This window comes from Streptopelia decaocto (assembly GCF_964273445.1).
Source record: "Streptopelia decaocto genome assembly, chromosome: 10".
In the NCBI taxonomy this organism is placed as follows: domain Eukaryota; kingdom Metazoa; phylum Chordata; class Aves; order Columbiformes; family Columbidae; genus Streptopelia; species Streptopelia decaocto.
The window spans coordinates 4,401,545-4,426,367 of NC_138665.1; the positions used below are offsets into that span (position 1 = coordinate 4,401,545).

Sequence of the window (24,823 nt, forward strand, 5' to 3'; positions counted from 1 at the left end):
TCTTAGTATTCATTAGTGCTATCTCAGTTCATAAATAGTTTTCTGATTTGTATAAGGTAATGTTGAATGAAATTTGTAAAGTTTCAGCTGAGTCTGTTTGTCCAGTTTGTTTTTATCACTGCCTTACGCTCACTTTTTCTTGTAACAGAACTCTAACGAACACCTCTTAGATTTCTAATAGTTTTTCGTGGCTGCTTTCTTCATTTTCAACCTGTAATGTCGTTTAGCCTCTCCAAGAAGCTGATCACAGAAGCTTGCAATCACAAATGATTGTATTTTTTTTCTTCCCCTGTCATATTACCATTGTTTTTAAAGGATCCCAAATCAGGAGAGGATCACAAGTTTGTTATATTCCAAGTGTTACAGTAGGTCATTTTATGACTTCAGTAATTTTCACTTTTATATATATAACATGTCCCTGTAAACTTCTTTTTTGGGGGGGAGCGAAAGAGGGTAAAATAGGACAGAAGGAATAAATTAGTAGTTATTTCAGTATATCTGGTCATGTGTGGTTTATATGGTAGGACTTGCAGAATGTTATCTCTGCATATAACAAGCCCAAGCTGTAAAGCATATTCATACTTGTGGAATCACGTTCTGATGTATTGTTTTTATGGCACTGGAGATTTTTTTGCTTTAAAGTTGTACCCATCTCTTTTTAATCTTTATTTAATAATGTGACTTTTAAGACACTTTTGTTTTGTGTTTCCCTCCTTGTTTTTTAATAGGATAGTGGAGATTATCCGCTAACCATGGCTGGTCCCCAGTGGAAGAAGTTCAAATCCAGTTTTTGTGAGTTCATTGGAGTACTCGTCCGACAGTGTCAATATAGCATCATATATGATGAATATATGATGGACACTGTCATTTCACTGCTGACGGGGCTGTCAGACTCCCAAGTCAGAGCATTTCGGCACACTAGCACACTGGCAGGTCAGTGAGTTATATTTGTCTGTGGATTGCTTCCAGTTTGTTTCGTGTTGCACAGGAAAGAATGGTTCTGCTTGAACTCTTTGATATTTGACATTCAACTTGTGTTTCATTGTTTTCATCTAATGCAACTTTGGTACAGCTTTCTTGCCTTTATTGTTTTTTCATTACCGAAGAACACAGCATTACTTTAAAGCATTCTTTACCAGCTCTCTAGTACTTAATTAAGTCTAGTAAAAAAGTAAATAGAAAGAAACTTTTCAGTTGATTCTATTAGTTTGTCTTTGGTCATAATAAAGGTGTAGGTATCTTTTTATCCTCAAATGCAGTTCAACCTATTTATACTCTGCAATAAGTCAAACAGGAGTCATATTTCAGATTGAATGCAAAAGTGATGGTGTATATCGAAGCCATGGCACAATGTAGTTGAAAGCAGCATTTCCATTCATTGCATTAGAAATAATTTTAAAAAATGCCTCATCAGTGATACAGTTGCTGAATTTCTGTGTGATTTAATTGTGTTTTTTACATGATTTTCTTTTTACATGATTTTTTTTTTATTTGTTAAATTATGAAGAAATCCTTTATGAGTATGGAGCGTTTAAAATAAATTTGTCATTATATGCACAAAAGGTAAAAGCTTCTTGGATAAGGAGATGCTAAAGCTGCGTTGATGTCCGAAGAAGGGCCTCAGCTGGCATTGCGCAGCGCTCCACTTTGTTGTAGCAATTTCAGTCTGAGCAAGGTGAATTTTGACAATATATGTGGAGTTTTTGCCAGGCTGGCGGTGGTTGTTGTTGGCTTCACTGGCCACTTCGCAGCTCCCTTCAGTTGTGGCCGGGCAGCTGTTGTGTTTCATGGCTGGGCCCTGGCGTGCCTGTGGGCACACTGCGCATCAGGCCGCTGCTGCCAGGCTCCCGCTGGCCCAGGCGTGTGTCATGGAGACACGAACAAACCCCTTTATTGCAGGAGAATGTACTGATCTTCCTCTGTCATCAATTTGACTGTTGTACCATATGGCTGATACAGATTTTAGTTCTTTAAAAAAACAAGCTTTTACTACTTTTAAAAATTTCAGTTGTATCTGCATAGAAGTTGCCCTGTTGCATGTTAATTTCTTGTCACACAGAATGATTTTTATTAATGGTCTGTTTGCATTTGTTCACATCAGTAGTAAATTCTGTTGATTTTCTGTAATTACTTGTGCATTTCGTATGAGATTAGTTTGTATTCTTGAAGATTGTGTTCTATATGGGATTGAGACAGCCAACAAAATCCTTGTGTCCATATTTACTGTTATTGGCAGTAATTTTGGCTTCTATGATTAGCTCAGACTTGTTCATTTGGATATCCTTGGAGATCAGAGTGTGTGAGGATATTTTGATGTATCTGCATGTTTTTATGCCTAACTCATTGACTTTATTCAGCGCGTACCGCTAGCGTAGTGTTGTGTGTGTGCTCTGCCAAGACAAGCCCGTTCAGGCCTTGTTGTTACCAAAGTGCATCAGAAAGGCAAGTACGCTGTCGACCGCCTCCTGCTTTGTGCAATGGGTGTGTTCGTCTGCACCCCTTTTAACAGGGTCCATTCAGAAATAAAAGCACACCAAAAATCCCACCCAAGTATATTTTACATTTTGGTTAGTTCTCTGGCTTCTGAACAGTTAGTCTTTTCTCTGCTTCTGCAAATAAAGGAATATTAAAAAAAAAAAAAAAAAATCTGCCCCTTATTAAAACTAAATAGAGGGGGAAAGAATGGTGTGATGTGGTGGCATTGGTTGTGCAAGACATTTCCTTTTGAGGAAAGAAACTTGTATGTTTGAGGTTGAATGATTTTGTAATATCAGTCTAACTGATTGTAATGATGCAGTCCTTTTTAATATTTCCTGGGCTGTGTTTCTGAATCTTCCATTCCACCATTTTTGGACAGAAGCGTATCCAGTGTCTCAATTCAACAATAATGCTGGTAGTATTAAAAAACTGACAGAAAGAAAAGAACATGTCAGTGTTCCATCTGTTGTGTTGACAAGTAATGCTGCGGTGCTTAGTAAAACATTGCTAAATTTTATGTAAATTTACACTGAATATATTTTTGTAAATACAGAAAGGGTTAAGGGAAGATGTCAAGATTTTTGTTTATCATTTTTCTTAGTTCAAGTAACCTTTTAAATAATCCTTATTCTTTTCACTTCTTTGCAGCCATGAAGTTGATGACGGCTTTAGTGAATGTGGCACTAAACCTGAGTATTAACATGGACAATACACAACGACAGTATGAAGCAGAACGAAATAAAATAATTGGGAAACGAGCTAATGATAGGCTGGAACTCTTACTACAGAAAAGAAAGGAGGTTAGTGCAGCTATCTGTAGCTGGCGTGCATAGGATGAGTGCTGATTAACAGCAATTAATAATTAATCCTGTTCTGTAATGTTTTGTTTGGTGGTGGTTCGTTTGTTTTAAAAGTTAGTTATTAGTCCCTCTGTTTCATTCTTTAAGTTGTTAATGTTTAATGTTTGAAAAACTTAATTACTTTGAAAGGTGGTTCTTACCGTGTGGTTTTGTGTAAAAAGAGATAAATGAAGACTTCTAAAAATGTCCAGATAGTGCCATCTTAGTGAGGTTAACAAGAGACACTGCAGTCAGTCATAGGAAATTGTTTGTTGTATTTCTTGATGAGTTTCCTAAACTAAGCTTAAATATTCAACAAAAATTACCATGTATCAACTGGCTTTGGCTTCTAAAGAAGAACCCCACGATCTTGGGGAAAAATACTGCTTTTATGATGTCAATGTTTTCAATACTTTTAAGGGTTTTTTTTTTCTCCTACAGAAAACACTATCAAAGTTGAAAATGCAATCTCCTTCTGTTTTCTTTTGTGTAAAAGGGGCTTGCTGATTCATTGCTGACAGTGCTGTCTCTTTGAAAGCCCTAATTCACTCAGGTTCAACGTTTCATTTTTGGGAGAGCTAGAGTGGGGTTTTTGTTGTCGTTTCGGTTTGGTTTAGATGTTAGAAGTAACCTTCTGGTGATCAAAGGAAACATCTTCAACACTTGTGCTGTTATGTGAAACGTTTTTACTTTCTTGACCACTGAGATAAACTAACGACTTTGTGTTCGTCTCACAAAGCTCTTGCAGTTTGAGACTGATCCCTTAAACACCTATTAAATGAAGTTGTGCTGGATGCATGTGCAGGACCAGCCCTAGGATAAGTAATACCTAGAGACACAGAAGAGCCAGTGAGGTGGTGATCAATACTTTTACAGTCTCAATTGCTCTTATGTTTATTTGCTTTTAGGATTTCCTACCAGCCTTTCTAGTTTTTGTTTCAATTTTTTATTTTTCTTGTACCAAATGAAATCAAGCTTTGAAGTAACATTCCATTGTTTGTTTGATTTCAGGTTTTAGTTCATTTATAACTCAGCCTTATCCGGTACTAAACGTATCTTTATTCATTGATTTTTTTTGCATGTCTTTTGTTTTAATAGTTTTGATTTTTATTACACACACACACACACACACACACACCCACCCCCTTTCAGAGGCTGCTGTGGGCAGGTATAGATTTAGGGCTAGAACATGTTACATATTTTGCTTTGTTAGTCCTTTTCTTCTGATGCTTAGTCTTTGTCTCCTTACTGTACTTCCGCATAGTTTTTCCTTCCTTCCACAGTTCCTAAAAAAATTGGGATGGACATTAGGCTTAAAATGTTACTAGAAAATTAAATTAAGTTTTCTTATAACTAACTTAAGAAGGACCTTGAAGAAACCCAGTATGTTTTTGTTACTGTTCAAGAACAGTTTTCAGGTGGTCAGGATTATTAAAATTTATATGCTGTTGTAGATATAATTCCTTAAATAGTAGCATGTCGTACCGTGAAACAGATTTCTGAATGTTTCAGGATTTAATGGCCACACTTAAAAAATGTTGACTGAATTTAATTTATCCAGCATCAGCAGAGTCTGGTCTGAGTGCAGAAGTGCTGCTCACTGTTGATGTACTCTGTTCATTCTTGCAGCTTCAGGAAAATCAGGATGAAATAGAAAACATGATGAATGCAATATTTAAAGGTGTTTTTGTGCATAGATACCGGTAAGTTTCTCTTAGTAAGTAATTTGTAGCTGCATTAATTTATTTGGGAAGCTGGTGATGAGTTAATTCTAATTATTAATTTTTGATCCTGTTACCCCACTTTTCTCTACAGAGATGCAATTGCTGAAATAAGAGCTATCTGTATCGAAGAGATCGGCATATGGATGAAGATGTATAGTGATGCCTTTCTCAATGACAGCTACTTAAAATATGTTGGGTGGACTATGCACGATAAGGTAAGCTGCACGGAGGAAAAGGAGCAGGAAACTCCATGGTTTCAGTTGATCTTGCCAGACTGAGTTCTGATCACTTGATTGTTTTAATCAGTCCCTGCTTTTCGTATCACTCAGAAGCACTGGTGTTTTGACATATATATAAAACAGGCTGGAATCTTTTGCATGGTTTTAGAGAGTATATATAGATTTTTAAGGTACTGTTATTTGTAAGGAAATGGCTTTTTCTATTCATTTATTGCTGATACAAATTTCTACTTTATAATGCTTAACTTTTTAAAATTAATGCATTTCACACGGAATAATCCAGTCATACAGCCTAACAGTTTCTCTGTTTTTCCAACTTAAGAAACTTCTTGGCATTCTCAGCTAGCTGTAAGGAACATGGGGAAAGTCCCCTTTTGTGCTGATGTGTGCCTCAGGTTCTTACCACCTACCAGCTAGAGATTCTTCCCTGCTTGGAGTTTACAAATACTCCTTGATTCGCTGTTGAGTCAGCACATTGTCTCAGTTCTTGCATTTGGAGTGGAAGAAATGCAGGATGCTCGCTCATGCCACGCTGTTCATGGGTCTGGTATCAAAAACCAGGAACCTCTGGCAGTGGGATGATAAGAAACTGCGTAAAGTCAGTTGTCCTGGACTTTGAAAAGTATTTCCCCATCTGTACCTTGAAACCGGTTCCTGCTAAAGCAGATCTTGTACTTGGTAATTCTCATCTAACAAGAGATGGTCATTAATGGTACAGATGTTGAAAGGAAGCACCTAGGATTCTACTTGGAAATATCCTGTGCATTTAAAGTACATCTTTAAAGAATGAAACAAGGTTATTTGACTTACTGATACAAATTGCAGTGTGATGTTGGGGGTTTTTGTGTTGGTTTCTGCACACCCCCCCTCCCCCCCATTGGCTTGTTACAAACAAGTAGTTTGTATAGGATATCTTGGCAACATTTAATTTTTGTCTTTGAAATAACTCAAGCGGCAGAAGAAGCATGTCTTGCTTGATTTGAAGATCACATTTGTATCCTATACTTGACTTTTAATCCAGTTCTTAATTTTATTTTAGCAAGGGGAAGTAAGACTCAAATGCCTAACTGCTTTGCAAGGGCTTTACTATAATAAAGAACTTAATTCCAAATTGGAACTCTTCACCAGTCGGTTCAAGGTTAGTGTAACTTCATATTTTTAAGTACATGTGAATTTTTTAAAGGTTGTATTATACTTCTTTCCTCTTTAAAATACTTTGTTTTGTGTTCTTAGGATAGAATTGTGTCTATGACTCTTGACAAAGAATATGATGTTGCAGTCCAAGCAATAAAATTACTCACTCTTGTTTTACAGTAAGTACATGTACATCTCCCTATCTGACCTACAACAAATATTAAAAGTATTACTCATACCTGTGGTCAAGGACAGCAGCTTGACAGAATTCAGAAAATGCCTACGCATCTTACACTTAAACAAATCAGAATTTCAAAAGTAATCTTGCTAGAACAGTGCTGCTACTTATCTACCACAGTTAAGTAAGCGTAAAAGCTGGAAACTTAGAATTCAACCTCCATAATTTGAAGCTATTGTGGAATATTGAACTGAAGAAATATAGGATGTATTTAACATTATACAATAATGAGCTTTTGCGCATAACCTCCTACCAAGCACTCATACTTTATCAGTAATTTTCATTTAGGAACACTTTGGAATTAAGATGTCTTGTTTCAGGTTTTAGGATGATAAATTGAATGAAAAGTTTTCCATTCTCCTTCATTTCCATCTCTTTCTCTAGCGTTCATACTCTGACTCAGCTCTTGTTTTCTGTTTTCCTTCTCATCCCACCCTTAGGAGTAGTGAAGAAGTTCTGACTGCCGAAGACTGTGAAAACGTCTACCATCTGGTTTATTCAGCTCATCGGCCAGTAGCAGTTGCTGCAGGGGAATTTCTGTATAAAAAGTAAGATGGGGAGATTATAGTTAACTTCTTGTTCATGTAGCTGTTTTGAAGGTTGTCCTTTAAAAGCTTGTACCTGCAGGGAATATAATAAAACCCTTCCTCTATCTTTGCCTTTCCTGTTCTTTCTGTGTTCTGTGAAACATCTTAAATGCTCACGTAGTTTGGTACCTAGAACTTGCACTTGCATCATACAAGTATTTTCCTATTTGTAGTCCCTCCTCCTCCCTGCCAAAGTTGCCTCATATGGTCCTTTCAGAAAGTAATTTTCTGGGTTTTTTTTTTGTTTGTTTGTTTGTTTGTTTTTAAAAAAAAGAAAAAAAACCCCATCTAATACTTTTCAGACCTTTTTCCCATATTTCTTTGTTGCTTGAAGTCTCATGCAGAGGTTCAGAAAATGTAGTTTGTTAAAGAGGAGCATGGGACCTCAAGCACCTGCAGTTATCACTGATGCTCGTAAACTATTTTGTTATAATTATACATTCCACTGGAAACAGTCAGTGAAATACCAGCTCAGTGTATATGAAATTGTTCAAATGATACTTGTCCTCAGTTGCTTCCTTTCAAAATTAAATATGGAGCCAAGCAGCAAAGTATTGTGTGTCTGTAAGAAACAGTATTTTGATATGAATTGACTGTGGCAAAGGCAGTGAAGAAACAGCTTGTCCTGAAATAATTTTTCTTTTAGGCTTTTCAGCCGCAGAGATCCTGAAGAAGATGGAATACTTAAAAGGAGGGGAAGACAAAGTCCGAATGCTAATCTTGTGAAGACATTAGTGTTTTTCTTTTTGGAAAGTGAAGTAAGTTGAGTTTCAGGGATATCCTTGTTTTTGTAGTGTGTATAGTGGTGCTGGTTTGTTTGTGTGTGTTTTTAATTTAATTGTTGTTTTTCTTTTCCCCACTCATTTGTTAATAACCATGAATGTGTCCTCATTTTCCTATTACTTGAGCAACCTGGGAGTTAAAAGATTTTTTGTGTGGTTGTGATTATTTGAAGGATCTGTCCCATACACATTGTTGAGACAGGCTGTTGAACTCAACTCAGTGTTCTTCTGTCGTTCTTCATGCTCATGTACAGGTGGAAAGAAATTGTGATGTAGGTGATTTATGAGTGAGTAGGGGAAAAAAGCCCCAAACCAAACAGCCCCTCATGATGCCCACCTCCCTATCTCCGAAGTTTAGACAAATCTTGTAACACTACTCTTGTTAGCAGCTGGTCTGGATTAATCTTTTTAAGTTAATCGGGGAAGAGATGCCTCTGTTGAACTTGCAAAATTTTCTGGGTTTTTTACCGCAAACAGGAGCCAAGTGGAAAAAAAAGACAAAACACCTGTAGCAAGTTCTGTAATGAATTTTATTGCTGATAAAGAAAAATACTTAATCTGTTCTCATTTTAGTTGCATGAACATGCTGCTTATCTTGTGGACAGCATGTGGGACTGTGCAACAGACCTCTTGAAGGACTGGGAATGTATGAACAGTCTTCTGTTGGAGGAGCCTCTCAATGGAGAAGAACGTAAGAGAGAGATTTTCCTCCATCTTTCTTTATTGCTGTGCAGTTTCTTCGTCTTGATTTATAAGGAAATAAGATGTTTACATATATGAGTCCCCATATATTATCTGTTTTTACATGGCTATAGTAAATCACTAATAGTCATTATGAAATGTGGGGAGGAGTAGAAAGAGATCACTTCCGGTATGGAATTGAGACACAGAAGAACAATGGTGGAGAGAAAAGAGAGGGAATTACATGTAGTGTCCAGTTGCCCTGTTGTTCCACAGGCTCAGGCTGCACTTCAGGCACTGGAGAAACTAGGTTACTTGTGAAACCACGTCATTATTGAGTGTCACAACTACCCTATGGAAAAATACTGTCATTTCTTTAATGACAGTAAAACCAAGCAAACCCTCCAGCATGATTCTGTAATTTTTAGGTCCTCTGAAATGGACCTCTGAAAAATGAAAAGGAACTAAAATGATTAGAAAACTTGGTATTTGTTTCATCCTGTTCTGTGACTCATCCAGCGATATTCCTTCAATTTCAGATATTTTCTTATGTTGTTTTATAAGGTGCTTATCTTCTTTATCCCCTGTGTCAGCCCCACCCCTGGAAATGAGCTATTGGCCTAGATAAATGCCTTTTTTTTTTTTTCTTTCAAAAAATAAACATATTTTGAGCCTTAAATACTAACACTTCTGGAAAAGTAAAGTTTAAGCTGTGTATTAACATCTGTTTCTTAAATTTCAGCTTTAACAGATAGACAGGAAAGCGCACTGATTGAAATAATGCTTTGTACAATTCGGCAAGCAGCTGAATGTCATCCGCCTGTGGGAAGAGGAACAGGGAAAAGGGTAGGAAGCAAAAAGCTACTTGTCTAAAGATATGGCAGTGGTTCTGTGGGGACAGTGTGGGGAGAAGGACAAGGTCGTTGGCTGTGACTGCTGAAGGGACTGAATGCAGAAATTCAGCTTCAGTCACCACAGCCTCCAGTATCTGACTGCCTGGCTAGTTCACTTGTCCTGGGCTTCAGCACATGCTTAATACGGTTTGGACTGCTGCACTTGTTTTTGCTATTAAAGGTAATACAAAATTGATTTAGGAAGAAGTATTGATTGGAAAGGGGAACAAAAACCAATGTTTGGGAAAGCGAAAACTATTTTCAATTTGAAAGAGCAAAATGAGAGAAGGGAATATAACTTCATAGTCTCTTTGGAAGGAGGACAGCCCAGCAGCTGGCTTTTCTCTGATGATCTAGGTAAACCTGTCCTAGATTGTCACTTCTGTTTTCAAGATAATCTCAGTAGTATTAGGTGTCACTTTGAAGTGCTTTTTTTTGAGTGCTGATTTTTTTTCTTTTAAATTGGCTTTTTTTTTTAAACAGTGATATTTTACAGTGACGTTAGAAGCTCTGTGTACCTAGTTGTCATTTCATTAATTATAATAAAACCTTCCACCAGAACTTTTAGTTGTAAAATCCTCACAATACCGATATTTCAGGTGCTGACAGCAAAGGAAAAGAAAACCCAGTTGGATGACAGGACAAAAATTACTGAACTTTTTGCTGTGGCACTTCCTCAGTTGCTAGCGAAGGTAGGTTTATTTCCATTTGGACTGTTGTTGAAATGTTAGCACTATAGTTTCTGTATTTAACTATATGACTTGCACAAGTCTTCATTTTTTCTTATTAGTCTTTATTAATATTTGATTGTCCTATAACGAATTGTGTTTTCCAAGACTTCTTCATTTAAACTTTTTCCTTGTCAATTTTACAGTATTCCGTAGATGCAGAAAAGGTCACCAACTTGTTGCAGTTGCCACAGTACTTTGATTTGGAAATTTATACAACAGGGCGGTTAGAAAAGGTACAGTAACATTCAATAACACTTAACACAAAAGGAGAAACCCCATAATTTAGACTTAGTCACTGAATTTCAGTCACCATTGTACATGCATTGGTTTTATGTCAGACTTGGACTTTATCGTAACCCTTATTGAGATGAGATTTGGACTTGAGGGCTGTGACTGGCTGCAGTTCTTACCCATACTGAAAGAGTTGTCTAAGGCCTGGCTGGCCAGTTTTAACAGGGAATCTTGCCAGTTGAATGAACTTTATGTGAGAACATTTATTGCTGAGTTGTGGTCATGTTTGAGGTATGCTGCCTGACAGACAAAGCTTGTAGAAATAGCTCGATAAGTTTTCTTTTGCTGATCAGCAAAACTAATAAACCACCAACTTAATTGCATGAAAAAGGGCAAGACTACTAGACCGCAAATTATGTAGTTACTGCTCTCACTTTACCTGCTGTGGTGATGAAGTTGGTGTAAGCTCATCTCTATTTTCCCCTTCTCACGTGCACTGTTTTGTGGTATTGTGAAGGACGTAGCTGGAAATCATTAGGGTCAATAAAGTAAAAACATGTTGAGTTGACAGCATAGCCTAGCAGTGATGGAGCAGCAGTGAACAGCTCAGGTGGAGAGGAGGCTCCTACTTAAATTTTGCCAAATACCTTTATATTTCACTCAGAAGCTTTACCAGCTTTCTAGAAGTGTTTTGTGTTCCTTATCATAGTTACAAATGTAATACATTGAATTTATCTTTTAAAATTCCTTAAGGTCTATTAGAAATGTGTGTGTGTATGTATATATATGTGTGTGAATATATATATACACATATATACATATGAATTCTTTTTTTTTTTTTCTTTCCCTCACTCATCTTTCTTGTAGCATTTGGATGCCTTACTGCGACAAATCCGGGATATTGTGGAGAAGCACACAGACGTAGATGTTTTAGAAGCCTGTTCAAAAACATACCACGCTCTCTGTAATGAAGAATTCACAATCTTTAACAGGGTTGACATTGCAAGAAGTCAGTTAATAGATGAACTGGCAGACAAGTTTAATCGACTTCTCGAAGACTTCCTGCAAGAGGTATTTCAATGTGCACGATCAGCTTTTCCTGCCTCTGTAAATATTTGCAGTGTGTTTTTTGTCTTCTTATACAAGTCAGGGTGTTAGGAATGGGAACTTTGCTCTGACTTTCGAAGCTGTGAAGCACAACAGAAACACAACAGAGTCATTGCTGTGATTATATGAAATCAGACTGTTCTTTTATATTAGGACAGAGAGTCTTTAATCTCCTTTTGACAAGTGTCTTTTGGGAATTTGAGATAAGTTTCAGATAAACTATGGAATTGCATAAACTTTTCACCTTTTGTTTTTGAAGCTTGTGTTTTCGAGAGATGTAGCATTGCAATTCCACTAGGATTCTCTTCAGATGTACAAGCGTTGCTAGTCTTTGATTGCATGTTGCTGTTGGTAGTTATCAAAACCTCTAGAATCCTCTTCCTTCCTGAACGCAAGCAGATGCAGTTAATAGTTTAAAAATCACTTTGTTCCCACACTGTTCTAATCTGAAGGGTGAGAATTTTCTGATACAGTACTTTAGTATGTGGGATCTCAGACATTCAGACAAAACTTGTTTCTTCTCTTCCCATCTGTGATAAGGAGGATGAGAAGTGTCTTTTTGAGAACTTAATTATCAACACTTCAGATGTAGACTTAACAAGCTTTGCTCCCATTCCTCTTGCTTATTGGCCTGAGCTGGGACTCCACTCTAAAAATGTGAGACATATGTGGACTACCTAAGAAATGTGCCTAGTAATCCATTTATTTCCCCCTTTGTGAGAAAAAGAGTGAGAGGTAAAGCAAGGAAATGGAATGTCAGGCAGTGGCCTTGGAGGAAAATGGCAAATGCTCTGCAAGTGTTGAAATCTGTAGTGCTGTGATAAGGTTGTGCAACTGCAGAACCGTAAGAAGCATTGGACTTGGAGTGGCTGTAATATACTGAGGACGAGTTTCTATGACCTTAGATAGTTGATCCTGTGTACTTCAATAGACACTTTTTGGACCCTTTCTTTTTTATTCCTTTCTCCAAGTGCAAGTTGCTCAGAACTGGTGGGAAAATTAGCACAAAACACTTCCCTTCCATCTCTCAAAGACTTCTTTTTTCTGTGATTAAAGTAAGATTGAGGTAGTGACCTGTATGTAGCCCATCTAGTCCAGTATCTATTGTCTGACAGTGGCCTCTGCTGGATTCTTCAGAGAAAATTGAGGCACCTACAATAATAGACTTTTTTTCCTTTTCCCTCCTCCCCTATTTCTCCTTGTGCTGCTGACTGTTTCTAACCAGGAACTGCTACCTTCTCTCTCAAACTCTTCTGAAAACAAAAGTGTCAATGATAAATAATTTAGATATAATTCTCTCTCTTAGGGAGAGGTGTTTTGGGGTTCTTTTTATAATAATAAATAATAATAACAACAATAATAATAATATCTTAAGTTCCCTAGTTTGCTCACCATACATCACTTGTGATATCTTCCTGTATGATTACTAAATAGGGGGAGGAACCTGATGAAGATGATGCATATCAAGTCTTGTCGACACTGAAGAGAATCACTGCTTTTCACAAGTAAGTAGGCTTCTGCACACATCTTTCTTTCAGGGCTTGTGGTGTGGGAGGATTATTTTTATTTTTTAATTTGATAACTTTGTAGAGCAATTTAGAAGGGATTTTTGTTTAGTGTGAGTAAGAGTTGTGCAGAACATGACACATTTTGAATATATGAAGGAATATATACAGAACTGAAATATTTGGAGGTGTGGGGGTTTTTTTTCCCTTTGTGTTTTTTTTTGGGGGTGTGTTTTTGTTGGATTTTTTTGGGGGAGAGGGTGTTTGGTCTGTTGTGATGTTTTGAGTGTGGGGTTTGTTTGTTTGGGATTTTTTAAGACCAGTTAAGCTTTTAGTAGTTCTTAACATCAAATTGCAGAAGCAGTATTAGTTAAATTACATCTTTGCTTCATTTCTAATGCTTCCAGTGCTCATGACCTATCAAGATGGGACTTGTTTGGCTGCAACTACAAGTTACTGAAAACTGGCATTGAAAATGGAGACATGCCAGAACAGGTCTGTAGTTAAAAATGCGTTCTTTAGGTACAACAAGAAATAGCTTTTGTTGCTCTCTTTTGTTGGCCTTTGTCATCTAATGCGTTTTTCCTTTTGATTTCAGATTGTTATTCACGCACTGCAGTGTACTCATTATGTGATCCTGTGGCAGCTGGCAAAAGTCTCTGAAAGCAGTTCTACAAAGGTATGTCTTGTTCCAGTTGTGTTAGTAAATAAATATTGGTACATGCCCCCAGTGGCATCAGGTGGGAACTGTGATGGATCTTTTTATGCCAATACCTGCCTAAATATGCACTCAAGTTCTTCAGAATTCCTAGGTTTAGTAGTAGTAGTTGTTTGACTTTTAAACCCACTGTTTCTCAAAATTGTTATGTTTTTATTATTTAAATGTCAATATTATGCTTAATTTGACAGATTCTTAATTGTAGTAAATAAATGCAATACCTATTAGACTGGCACAGTGAGAATGCTAAGGAGGGGTAGAATACCAGTTATAAAATACAGCATAGTTAGTATTACTACTCAAGTAGTGGGTTTGAATTTGTTTGCAAACTGAAGTATCAGTGACAAGTCCATCACATACAAGAATTTGCACACTGTCGTAACATTTTCAGTGCTCAGTATGTTGCAATCACACTTTGCTCTTCTTCAGTCTTTTAAATGTGTTGTTAAATAAAGACATGGAAAGATTAAGTTAAATTTCAGGCTCTCAGGGAATAATGAGAGGGCCTGTTCTGGTTCTATGTATAGTAATCATGAAGGGCAAAGCTCTGGCAAATGTCATCTTTCTAATTTCACTTCTTGAAAAGTCTTGGAGGAAGGATTAAGGTTTCTTGTGTCCACTGGCCAGCATTGCCTAGAGAGGGTGAGAAGCTGGTTTGCTGTGTGACCTGCCTAAGGAAAATGGCTTATGAAAGGCTAGCAGGTTAGAACTGAGTTCCTAAGTGCTGAAACAGTTCCATTTCTTTAAAAAAAATAAGAATCAAACATACTTTCTGCGGAAGCCTTCTGCAGTCCTCTCTGGAGGATACGTTTTGTGCTCTCTTCATCAGAAATACACACTGGAGTTGCACTTTGTTGTTGGAGTTACTGATAACACACCCTTTATATGGCAGAGGTGAAATAAGTACATTCTTCAGGTTTTTAAGACACTCTAATTGCCATACTTATAATTAATTTTTAAAAAAGAAGTTGAAGGCATCTGTTGTAAGTTACTAGGGAGAAAACAAGAACTCACAAGATAATTTATAACCAATAAATTGCAATTTGTAATTAACAATCCATTATTACAATAAGTTAATGTCAGCATCTATAATATTCTTTTTCCTTTATTTTAGGTTGTGGTAGTATGAGCTTCTGATAGATACAGGACTGGAGAAGCTGTGTCATTTGTACTCATGTTTTTTATAACAAATAACACTTTTGTGAGATCTGGGGGGGGGGTTGGTTTCTTTTTTTTTGTTTTGTTTTTTATTTGGTTGTTGTTGTTTTCTTCTCATGTTGAGAATGCAGTGAATAATTGCAGCCGTACTGATTGAGTCATTACAGATCTGAAGATCTGTTAAATAAATGTGAACTTCTTCAATACTGGCTGGCTAACTAGTTTACCATCTAGGTTTTAATGGCTTTTAGCATTTCCAAAACCGAAAATATCGGCTATGAAGTGGATACATAGATTGTTGAGAAGCACTGACGTTGAGTGAAGTTTTTGGAGGCTTTGTTAGCCTACATTTGAAAGGGTAAACAGCAGTCAGGATTTTTTATAATAGCCCTTAAAGCTTTATCATAAGCCTGATGGCAGAAGCTGAGCTAAATGCCGAAGCTAAGTTGGAAATGAAGATTAATTTAGCTATTTTGCAGTAAAATATAATCTGTAATACTTTCAGCAGGGATGAAAAGAACTTATTTGAAAGTGGTCCTTTTTTGAGACAGTTTTCTGCTGCTGTCATAAAATTTGGTAAATTAAAGCTCTCATAGGTTTAACTTCTGAACCACGATGATGTTATTATGTTTAACTGCTTGTCTTCTGCCAAATAGACCAGGTGCGTACAGAAGTTCCATTGATTTCTGTTCAATGCTGGTGGAATGTAACAGCAAAGAAGCTGAAGCACAGAAACAAAAGTGAAAGAAATGTGCTGTGCCTAAAGTTTGGGGGTTTTTTGTTCTGTGACCAAATGAACTGCTAGCTGCCTGCTATTTGTGAGCAGGTCGACTGGGTGGGAATTAGCTGCATAATATAGGCCGCTAAAATAAAAGGCTACATAAATAGTTCGGTTTTATTAAAATTTAAATGAGTAATTCTGTGCAAAGGAAAGAAAACATTCCCATGTGTAATTCTCTTAATATCAGTATAGTAATCTGAATGGAGAATGTTGAGAGAAAAGGTTTTATATGTGGTTAAAGTGTTCCAAAATCATATTATACTTATAGTCAAGAAGCAGCTTTGCTTTTGTAATTCCTGTTGAGATTAAAAGACGCATTGTACCAAAGTGTTACCTGTGTTGTTGAAGGGAGAGAGTTGCTTTGGTTTGGATTCCATGGAAAGCTTTCAAGCTTCTCTCAGGTAGTTCTTCTTTGTCTGGACTGATGCTGGTTACACAGTTGGTCTTTTTTAATACTATTTCCCCAGTTCTACATGGGCTATAATCTTCCCGTGATTGAGTAACACGGACTGTGCTGCATATGGGGATGGTACTTGTGCCAGTTTGATACTTTATTTGCTCAATAACTTACTTTTCTGGAAGTAATTGCAATACTTACAGAGCTACTTTTTTGTTTTTCATTGGAAGAGGGGAAGAAAACCCCAACTCTTCTCTGACATTTTACTTTATCCTCAAACAGTGAGTTTAAAAAAATACCGTGCAGCCATGTCTGGTTTAGTTGTAAGCAGCTACCTAAAATCTGTCCTCTGGGTTGAAAATACAGAAATTGAAAAGAGAAGATGCTTTTGCTCTGAGTGGGTGTGGGGTGGGGGGGCATTGGTGGTGGTTTTTAGGTGTTTGTTTGGTTTTTTGTTTGTTTGTAGTTTTTTTTAGTGTTGTTACTTCACGGTTTTCTTGCAAACTTCCATTTCTTTTTGCGGTACACAGCACGACAAAACTGATGAAATTGCTTTTTGCTGATTTTATTTGTAATAATGATTTTAAAATAATGCAGTAGACTTGAACATTACAACTACACATGAGGCCTGTGGTGCATAGCTCTGTGGACGTGTGTACACTAAATGTGACTATACAATTGAAAAAGACTTATATGAAATCCTTCTCTTTACAGGAGGATCTTCTGCGTCTAAAGAAGCAGATGAGAGTGTTCTGTCAAATCTGCCAACACTACCTGACAAATGTAAACACTGCTGTTAAGGAACAGGTCAGTGACTGTTGTTTCTCTTTGTCGTTTGCTAATATTAAACTTCTAAAGCAGCTGAAAAGTTCCCCTTGCTAATATTTTTAGCACTTAAGTGGGAATGTGATGCATCTTAGATGTTTAGGCTGAATACCCTTGCAGTCTGAATACATACTGTACTGGTATGCTTGCCTTGCTTTAGGCAATTTAGGTAGGATTTCAGGATCAATTTAAACTTGATTCTTGCTAGTCATCCTAGGCAGCATAAACTTTTATTCAAAGGGGTTTGTTGTTTGTTTCTTTAAACCATGACTGGGCAGACTCATGGTAGAAGCCTCTTCTGGTTTGCAAGTGAGGTGGGGGAGCTCCATTTCAAAGCGTGACACATGCCGCCGGTGGAGCTGATTGTGGGTTCATGGACTCAGAGCTGCAAGACCTAATGACAGCTATTGAAAAGAGAGAAGTTATATTCTTTAGTTCTATCTTTGAATGCTTTTACGTTCCCACGTTTGTACTATGGTTTAAATGTGGCTATTTTCTGAAGAACTGTGAAGACAACTTTCCTCCTCTTGCTGTAAACCTGTGAGGACATACAGGGGTAACTTCTCTGTTCCCCTTCAGCGTGATGCTGCATGCACAATATATTCCTTAGTTCTGCGGAGTCCCAGGATTTTGGGGGATCTGAATCAGGAGAAAAACAATGGGTCCTTAATATAAGAGTGTATGTATTTATGCATGCACATGCATGCACTCTAACATAGGGGATTTTGTTGTTGGGAAGTGGGGTTTTTTTATTGTCACCCTTAGGTACAGTCAGATGCCGATCAATTGTTAGCAGCATTGTTGAGAGATATTTGGAGACCATTCTAGTAAGTGCTTGGAAGCCTTGCCAATGATGTACTGCTCAGTAAAGATGTGAACAGCTGTCATTTTACTGGTTTCATAGTCAGTCTCTCATACACTTATCCCTTGTGGGGGAGAGCTTTAGATGGAAGTTCAAGAAGAGTTGAGACATCATCTTGGGAAATACTTGAGTTCTGACGGTAGCAGGGTCAGAGAAAGAGGTTAAACTGTAGAGGCTGAATCTCTCCCGGTCTGTGGTCAAACGCTTCTCTAGCCGGGATGCTCACAGGAGTTTCAGGTTCCAGCGAAGAGCACAAGTTACTGATAGGAGGATTAATTCAAAGTAAATGCCTTTAATAACCTTCAAGTACTTCTCTATGGGGGAAGGGCCAGTCTGTCTTCTGAGTGTGTTTTTCACTCAAATAAATAGCCAGAGTGGTTTTTCTGCTAAAGGCAGTAATAACGTGGTTGAGCTTGAAGTAGAAAATCTAGTCGTCTGAGTTGCACAACTGCAGCTTTTCAAACTCTTGCTATGACAAGAGTATTCCTGGAACTGAATAGGCATGTTTTATGCCAGAGAGCAATCCAGTGTCAAAAATCACAAGGTGTAGGGTGTGAAAGGGTGAGTAACAAAAGTTACTGAAGCTCTGAGCAGGTCTCTCTAAAAGGCTGTGGAACGCAGAGTCCAGTGAATGCTTGAGAAACTACAAGTGCCTCGGTAGCGCAGGGCACGGTAGCCACAGCTCTTCTTCCCTTCCCTCATCGCGTGAAAGGGCACATGGAACTTCAGAAGAGCATATGGATTTTTGTGATCAGGAAATCAGTAACGTGCTTTGAAGAATTAGAGAACAGATCTGTTCATTAAAATTGGAAGTATTTAAGAGGTTAGAGTCAAAGGGAGGAGGTGCAGCACCAAGCAGTGTGGTGCCTTGGTCTGTTGGTGTGAAGGATGTCAGTCTGGGTACCGATACATGGGATCTTTCTGGGGAGGTGGAGTACAGGCATTTTAAATCTGATGTCAGATGCACCAGTTAGCAAGCAAAATGAAGAGGTAGTTGTTCTTTTGGAAGCAAGACATGAGGATTTAAAGGGATTGAATGCCCTCATCTATTAGATATTTTACAAATGTGATCAAAACAATTTTAAAAAAGGGAAAGAAAAAAGGCAACTCTACTATGGTTGGTGTCCACAAAATTCTCTAGTGACCTGATGTAGTATCTGTCAGCACAATCTGGGAGTTTCAGTGTCGTTGTGTTTTAATCTCACAATGTTTTGATATTTGGTTGGCTTCAGCTGTGCAATATTTTTATTTGGAGACCCAGTCTTCATACAGCAGCCTCCCATAGGGAACGCTGCACATTTTGACTTCCAGCTGGCCTGTGGCTCATTAGGACTTAAGTGGCCTGTGTGTACCATTAAGCTCTAAATAGTTAAGTGGAAATATATTATTCTAAATAAAATCCAGTTTCTGAGCAAGTATTTACTAAGGTTTCTTTTTAACAGGCTTTCACAATTCTCTGTGATGTGTTGATGATCTTCAGTCATCAGATTATGACAGGAGGACGTGACATGTTGGAACCACTTGTTTACACTCCTGATTCTTCATTGCAATCTGAACTACTCAGTTTTATTTTGGATCATGTCTTCATTGATCAGGATGATGATAATAACAGTGCAGGTTTGTACAAAACTTACGTTTCCTTGATATTATTTGCCTTCTAACTAAGGTATTTGTTTCCCTGTGCTTTTTTTGTTTGTTTTTGCTTTTCTGGCATTGAGAGGTGTTTGTGGGCACAGAGGTAGGTTTGTCTTGTAGGTGTCAGCAGCCAATTAAAGCATTTATGTTTTGGGGACATGGAGGATAATTATGGTGAAGGTTTGGTGTAACAGGCACCAAGTATCTTTGTCTCTACATCAGGGAAAGAGATTGGTCAGCGGGCAATGAGATGCACTGCTGTCAGAATTGATATTTGATTTTCGGAATCCTGACTGTTAGCCTACATCACTTTTTACATAAATGCTTGAATATGAAATATTAAAGCCTGACAGTTTTCCTGTTCTGAACTCTTTGCAGATGGACAGCAGGACGATGAAGCTAGCAAAATCGAAGCATTGCACAAAAGAAGAAATCTGCTTGCAGCTTTCTGTAAGCTCATTGTATATACTGTGGTGGAAATGAACACAGCTGCAGACATTTTCAAGCAATATATGAAGGTAAATCTGAAGCCTAGTAGTGGGACTTAATAAAACTACTAGAACACAGTAGTTGTGGATTTTTTAATAACTATTTATTTTTTACCTTACAAGATAACTGATTCAAAATGTGAAGAATTCAACACTCCAGAGTTGGTAGTTTGTAGGCCTTTATGGAAAGTTATGGAAAAGTTCTTTTTCCATAAAAAAGGGAAAAAAATGGCTGAGATGAGTTTCACAGTTCCAGTGTGTGGCTAGTGGAGAGGTGGGAAGGAAACCTGATAATTATTTTTACATTGTTTTTAATAGATCTATTTTCTTATCCTGATGGATGCTATATTTTTAATTCAGTTATTAGTTTAGCAGGCCTTTAGAGAGTCTTCTTACAAAGATCAACTCCATGATGTCTGGTCTCATCAAATAACCTCTTTCTATCTTATTTTAACATAAAAGCCCCATTTGTGACTCCTGGGACTCACAGCTGCACAATAATATGAGTTCTCATTTTATGAACATGATAAATCTTTGCTCCTTGGTGATTCCCTTAAAAAAATAAAATTTGAGTAGCCCGCTTTTATCTGTCTGAGTGCCCTACATATATTTTGAATCTCTAAATAAACTAATTGGGTACTTACTGAACCTCATATACTTAAAGAACTGAACAGGCAACCGTTTTCATTGGAAAAATCACGGCTAGGAAGCCATCCATAAGTGCTTCCTTTCAGCAGAGAAAATAGAAAACTCCCCAGCAGAGTTACAGGAGTTACTAAAAAGATTAGATTCTAATCTTGTACCCTGAAGGGGTGACCATGTGTTATTAACAAATGTGTCATGGCCTTGAAGATAAATAGGTCAGTCTGCCTCTAAAGTAATAGGACCAGAATGAAAAGAAGTGGATATATTCTTCCTGATTTGAGGTTTTAAAATCATTTTGGAGGTGTTTTAGGGTATCGTTTTGATGATGTGTTCACTTTTCGAAGTGTTCTTTTTTAATAGCAACTCCTAGATGTTTTCTGAAGAATTCAATAGTTGTAATGTTTTCAACTGCAATCAGAAGTTAACTTTTTGTTTTATTTTTTCCTAGTATTACAATGACTATGGTGATATCATTAAAGAAACGATGAGTAAAACAAGACAGATAGACAAAATCCAGTGTGCTAAAACGCTTATTCTCAGCTTGCAGCAGGTAAGAATGGTTTGCAATGTTTTTATGCATGAAATTCCATGTGATAAATCACATCCTGTTGTTTAACAGCCAGTGCAAGGTATTAATGAAGAAATTCTCACGGAAGGTGTGGATAAATAGGTCAAAATTGAAACGCATTTTCTGCAACTATTAAAAAAACTGTCAGGCTTCCTATATTGAACACTTTTCATAGCACAATATTTGGTATGTAAGAGGATAATAATTATGAAATGAATACCTCTCTGATACCTTCTTAACTAAAACAATAGTTTGAGTCACATACTCAGAAATGTGGTATGAAACTGCTAGTTTACTTAATCTTGAACAGATAAAGAAGGGAAAAAGCTTCCTGTCTCTGTGGTGGGATTTTATGGTTTGGTTTGTGGGGTTTTTTGTTTGTTATTTTTTTGCTTTTTTTTTTTTTTTTTGCTTTTTTTTTTTTTTTTTTTTTGCTTTGAGGCTTTTGTTTGTTTTTTTTTAACTATTCTGAGGAGTAATGGGAAGTTTGGGTAATTCAGTATCTCTTAAGATTTGGTAGGGGCTTCGCCTATCTTTGAAATGGAGGCATGATCTTGAGTAATTGAGCTTGTTTGTGTTGAGATGTGATGAATTCAGTTGAGGTGAGAGTTGGATTTGTCTGCTCTCGTGATCCATCTGCATGAATCTTATTTACAGGCTCAGAACAATAAAGCCCCACCCCTGCAAACCACTGTAATCCAACAGATCTCCGCTCTTGTTGAAAGGAAAAACTTACTCCAATTTGTCCTCTCTCTGCCCACACCTTTTTATCAGTACTAGAGGTCATAAGCCACATAGTGGATATAGATCTAGATATTGATCCTGGTTGAGAATAACCAGGGAAAGTCCTTAATGAAGCCCCTGAGCTGGCTCATCTGTGTGGCTATTGCCAGTACAAGGGAGGATGAGGCCTTGCCTTTTGGTAGCAGCTTCTGGTAGTAGCTGGTGGAACTGCAACGTAAAATGTGCAACTGAATACTAAATTCTCTTACAGTTTGTGCTGGCTTTTCACCAGAGTTCACAAATTCTTGTGATATTGAGTAAATGCTCTTCTTATTAGTCTTTTCCATCTCATGAATAACCAGCCACTTATATGTTAAAGGGCAGACAGAGGAAGTTAGTGTTGGAAGTACAATTACGCTGTTACCCAAGCCTGATGTGGCAATAAGAATAGTGACATGAGAGGACCCAAGTATTATGAAACAAACAAAAAACCTCCCACATATAAAGTTAAATACATAACTAGCATTTTTTCCAGGAAAACTCCTTTAAAAAAGGAACTAACAAGAGAAGAAATATTAGAAGTGTGATTGGATGAAGGGAATAACTAAGTTGCAGTGAGCTACACCAACATAAAAGTATGCAACTATAGGCCCAAATTTATCTGTGAATGAAAAGTTAATGTTCATAGCCTAGTAAGTCTGGTTTTGGTTTATTCAGTGTTACATGAGAGAGTGGAGGATGTGTAAGACAAACTTAGAAAATAATAGAAAAATTGTTAAAGAGAATTCCAGTCAAGTTCGGTAGAATGAGAAAAGGATTGTAAAGTTCGGGGTGTTCAGCTTTGCCAGCTGTTGATGGGTAGTTACAAGTGTGATCCTCAGTGACAGAGTTCCTGGTGTCTTTGGCAACTTCCCTGAAGACATGTTTCCATTTTAGAATTTCTTCATTATATTTTGAAAAGATAACAAACAATGAGTTACAAAGTAGCAGTTTGACAAACTAGTAAAGACCAGGTGAGAATTTACTCCCATTTATTTCTTCTCTGTTAGTGTATGTATCGAGGAATCCTACTAATGTTTAGTATTTTCAACTCTAGAACACCTAATTTAGGGAAGTGCTGAAATCTGTCATCCAACATATTTACAGTTTGACGTGTGTTTGGCCAGTGTGTATTTCAGGGATGGGCTCTGAAGTGCAGACTCTTCAAGAGTAGCTTTGACTTGGGTCTCCTAAATCTCTGTGTTTGGCTTTTGGGGCCATTGCATTAAGGTGGGGGGAGGGAAAAGGCAGTAAGCCACTTTTTTACTGAAAGTTAACTCTTTGTCAATTGGTTCGAAGTTTGGCATAATTTTTTAATAAATGAAAATCTCTCTTCTCTTTTCATACAGCTTTTCAATGAAATGATTCAAGAAAATGGTTATAATTTTGACAGATCATCACCGGCATTCAGTGGCATAAAGGAACTTGCTCGACGTTTTGCTTTAACATTTGGACTGGATCAGCTGAAAACAAGAGAAGCTATTGCTATGTTACACAAGTAATTGTGTGCTTTGTTTTACTTCCCTTTTTTTAAATGCTACTTGACTAAAGTTAAAATATCTTTTCAGTCTTTCAAAATCAGTTTATTAATATGAAATGCATCAGCACTGAAGATTGTATAGCTTATTCATAAATTAGAAGATGACAGCAGTTTGGTCCCTGAATTAAACACAGATGTTAAATAATGTTGGTGTTCTTGAGCATCATTGTATGAGCCTATAAATGACAGTAGTGTTGATGCTGCCATGAAAAACCATTTTGAACGTTTTATCTGTAACAGAACTGATCCACCTCACTGCCAGTGATGGTCATGGTGGCCTCATGCAGAACACTTGAAATGCAAGGAATCTATTGCATCATCACAGAAAGAGTGCATCTGGGTGCCCATTAGGAATAGTGTGTTGTTTGTTTGTTTTTTCCAGAATAGGGAAACATTGAATTTCTTCATGTAAAGGAAAGATGTTCAGTTTGAATAGCTCCCAGTGCTTAGGACTTTTTCTTTAGTTTGCACTTAATGTAATTTAATGTTTTTAAAATTTTTCTTAGGGATGGCATAGAATTTGCTTTTAAGGAGCCTAATCCGCAAGGTGAGAGCCACCCACCATTAAATCTGGCATTTCTTGATATTCTGAGCGAGTTCTCCTCCAAACTTCTCAGACAAGACAAAAGAACAGTGTAAGTACTTCCTTAATATTCTTAATAATTGTAACGATAGCCATAAAAGACATGCATCTGAATAAATGTGTGTTTATGTGTATTGTATTCACCTAAAGTGGAATCTTGGGCACATCAAGATAATTTGACACAGTGCAGTCAGGTATAATCGCAAAGGGTAAATTGTATTTATCATTGTTATTCTCATTTTATGGTGGATGAACAGAAATTATCTTCTGCTTTTGCTGTTGTCAGGCCTTTTTGTTAACTAGATGAAGAGACCTGGGTGTCTTGACATGTTAATACCTTGTTACAGATCTTTTGCATCTTTATAATTATTTTTTCCATTTAAAGGTATGTTTACTTGGAGAAGTTTATGACCTTTCAGATGTCTCTACGAAGAGAAGATGTGTGGCTTCCTCTCATGTCCTACAGAAACTCTTTATTAGCTGGTGGGGATGATGATACTATGTCAGTGATTAGTGGAATTAGTAGTCGAGGATCTACAGTAAGAAATAAGAAGACAAAGCCAGCAACAGGGAAACGGAAAGTACCTGAAGGTAGAACTTTTCTCGTCTTAAGATTTACTAGAGTAGATACTCATATGAACTACACACATCCATCCCTCCTCTTCAGCTTGAGTGACTTTGTATGCTTTAAT

The 24,823-nt window shown here is 37.2% G+C and overlaps 1 protein-coding gene across 6 annotated transcripts in view; it reads left to right on the forward strand.

The window, feature by feature from the left end:
- Positions 1 to 24,823, forward strand: part of STAG2 (STAG2 cohesin complex component) — a 75,665-nt gene that overhangs the window by 43,268 nt on the left and 7,574 nt on the right. For all 6 annotated transcript variants that reach the window (XM_082061779.1, XM_082061784.1, XM_082061783.1 and 3 more), the window contains exons 7-29: positions 729 to 933; positions 3,127 to 3,278; positions 4,947 to 5,020; positions 5,133 to 5,256; positions 6,320 to 6,418; positions 6,514 to 6,593; positions 7,093 to 7,200; positions 7,886 to 7,997; positions 8,595 to 8,712; positions 9,445 to 9,548; positions 10,195 to 10,287; positions 10,470 to 10,559; positions 11,425 to 11,628; positions 13,099 to 13,169; positions 13,577 to 13,664; positions 13,768 to 13,848; positions 16,938 to 17,030; positions 19,353 to 19,527; positions 19,924 to 20,063; positions 21,127 to 21,228; positions 23,358 to 23,506; positions 24,055 to 24,183; positions 24,517 to 24,722. In XM_082061779.1, the coding sequence (XP_081917905.1) occupies positions 729 to 933; positions 3,127 to 3,278; positions 4,947 to 5,020; positions 5,133 to 5,256; positions 6,320 to 6,418; positions 6,514 to 6,593; positions 7,093 to 7,200; positions 7,886 to 7,997; positions 8,595 to 8,712; positions 9,445 to 9,548; positions 10,195 to 10,287; positions 10,470 to 10,559; positions 11,425 to 11,628; positions 13,099 to 13,169; positions 13,577 to 13,664; positions 13,768 to 13,848; positions 16,938 to 17,030; positions 19,353 to 19,527; positions 19,924 to 20,063; positions 21,127 to 21,228; positions 23,358 to 23,506; positions 24,055 to 24,183; positions 24,517 to 24,722 (2,797 nt within the window). The remainder of the gene's footprint in view (positions 1 to 728; positions 934 to 3,126; positions 3,279 to 4,946; positions 5,021 to 5,132; positions 5,257 to 6,319; positions 6,419 to 6,513; positions 6,594 to 7,092; positions 7,201 to 7,885; positions 7,998 to 8,594; positions 8,713 to 9,444; positions 9,549 to 10,194; positions 10,288 to 10,469; positions 10,560 to 11,424; positions 11,629 to 13,098; positions 13,170 to 13,576; positions 13,665 to 13,767; positions 13,849 to 16,937; positions 17,031 to 19,352; positions 19,528 to 19,923; positions 20,064 to 21,126; positions 21,229 to 23,357; positions 23,507 to 24,054; positions 24,184 to 24,516; positions 24,723 to 24,823) is intronic.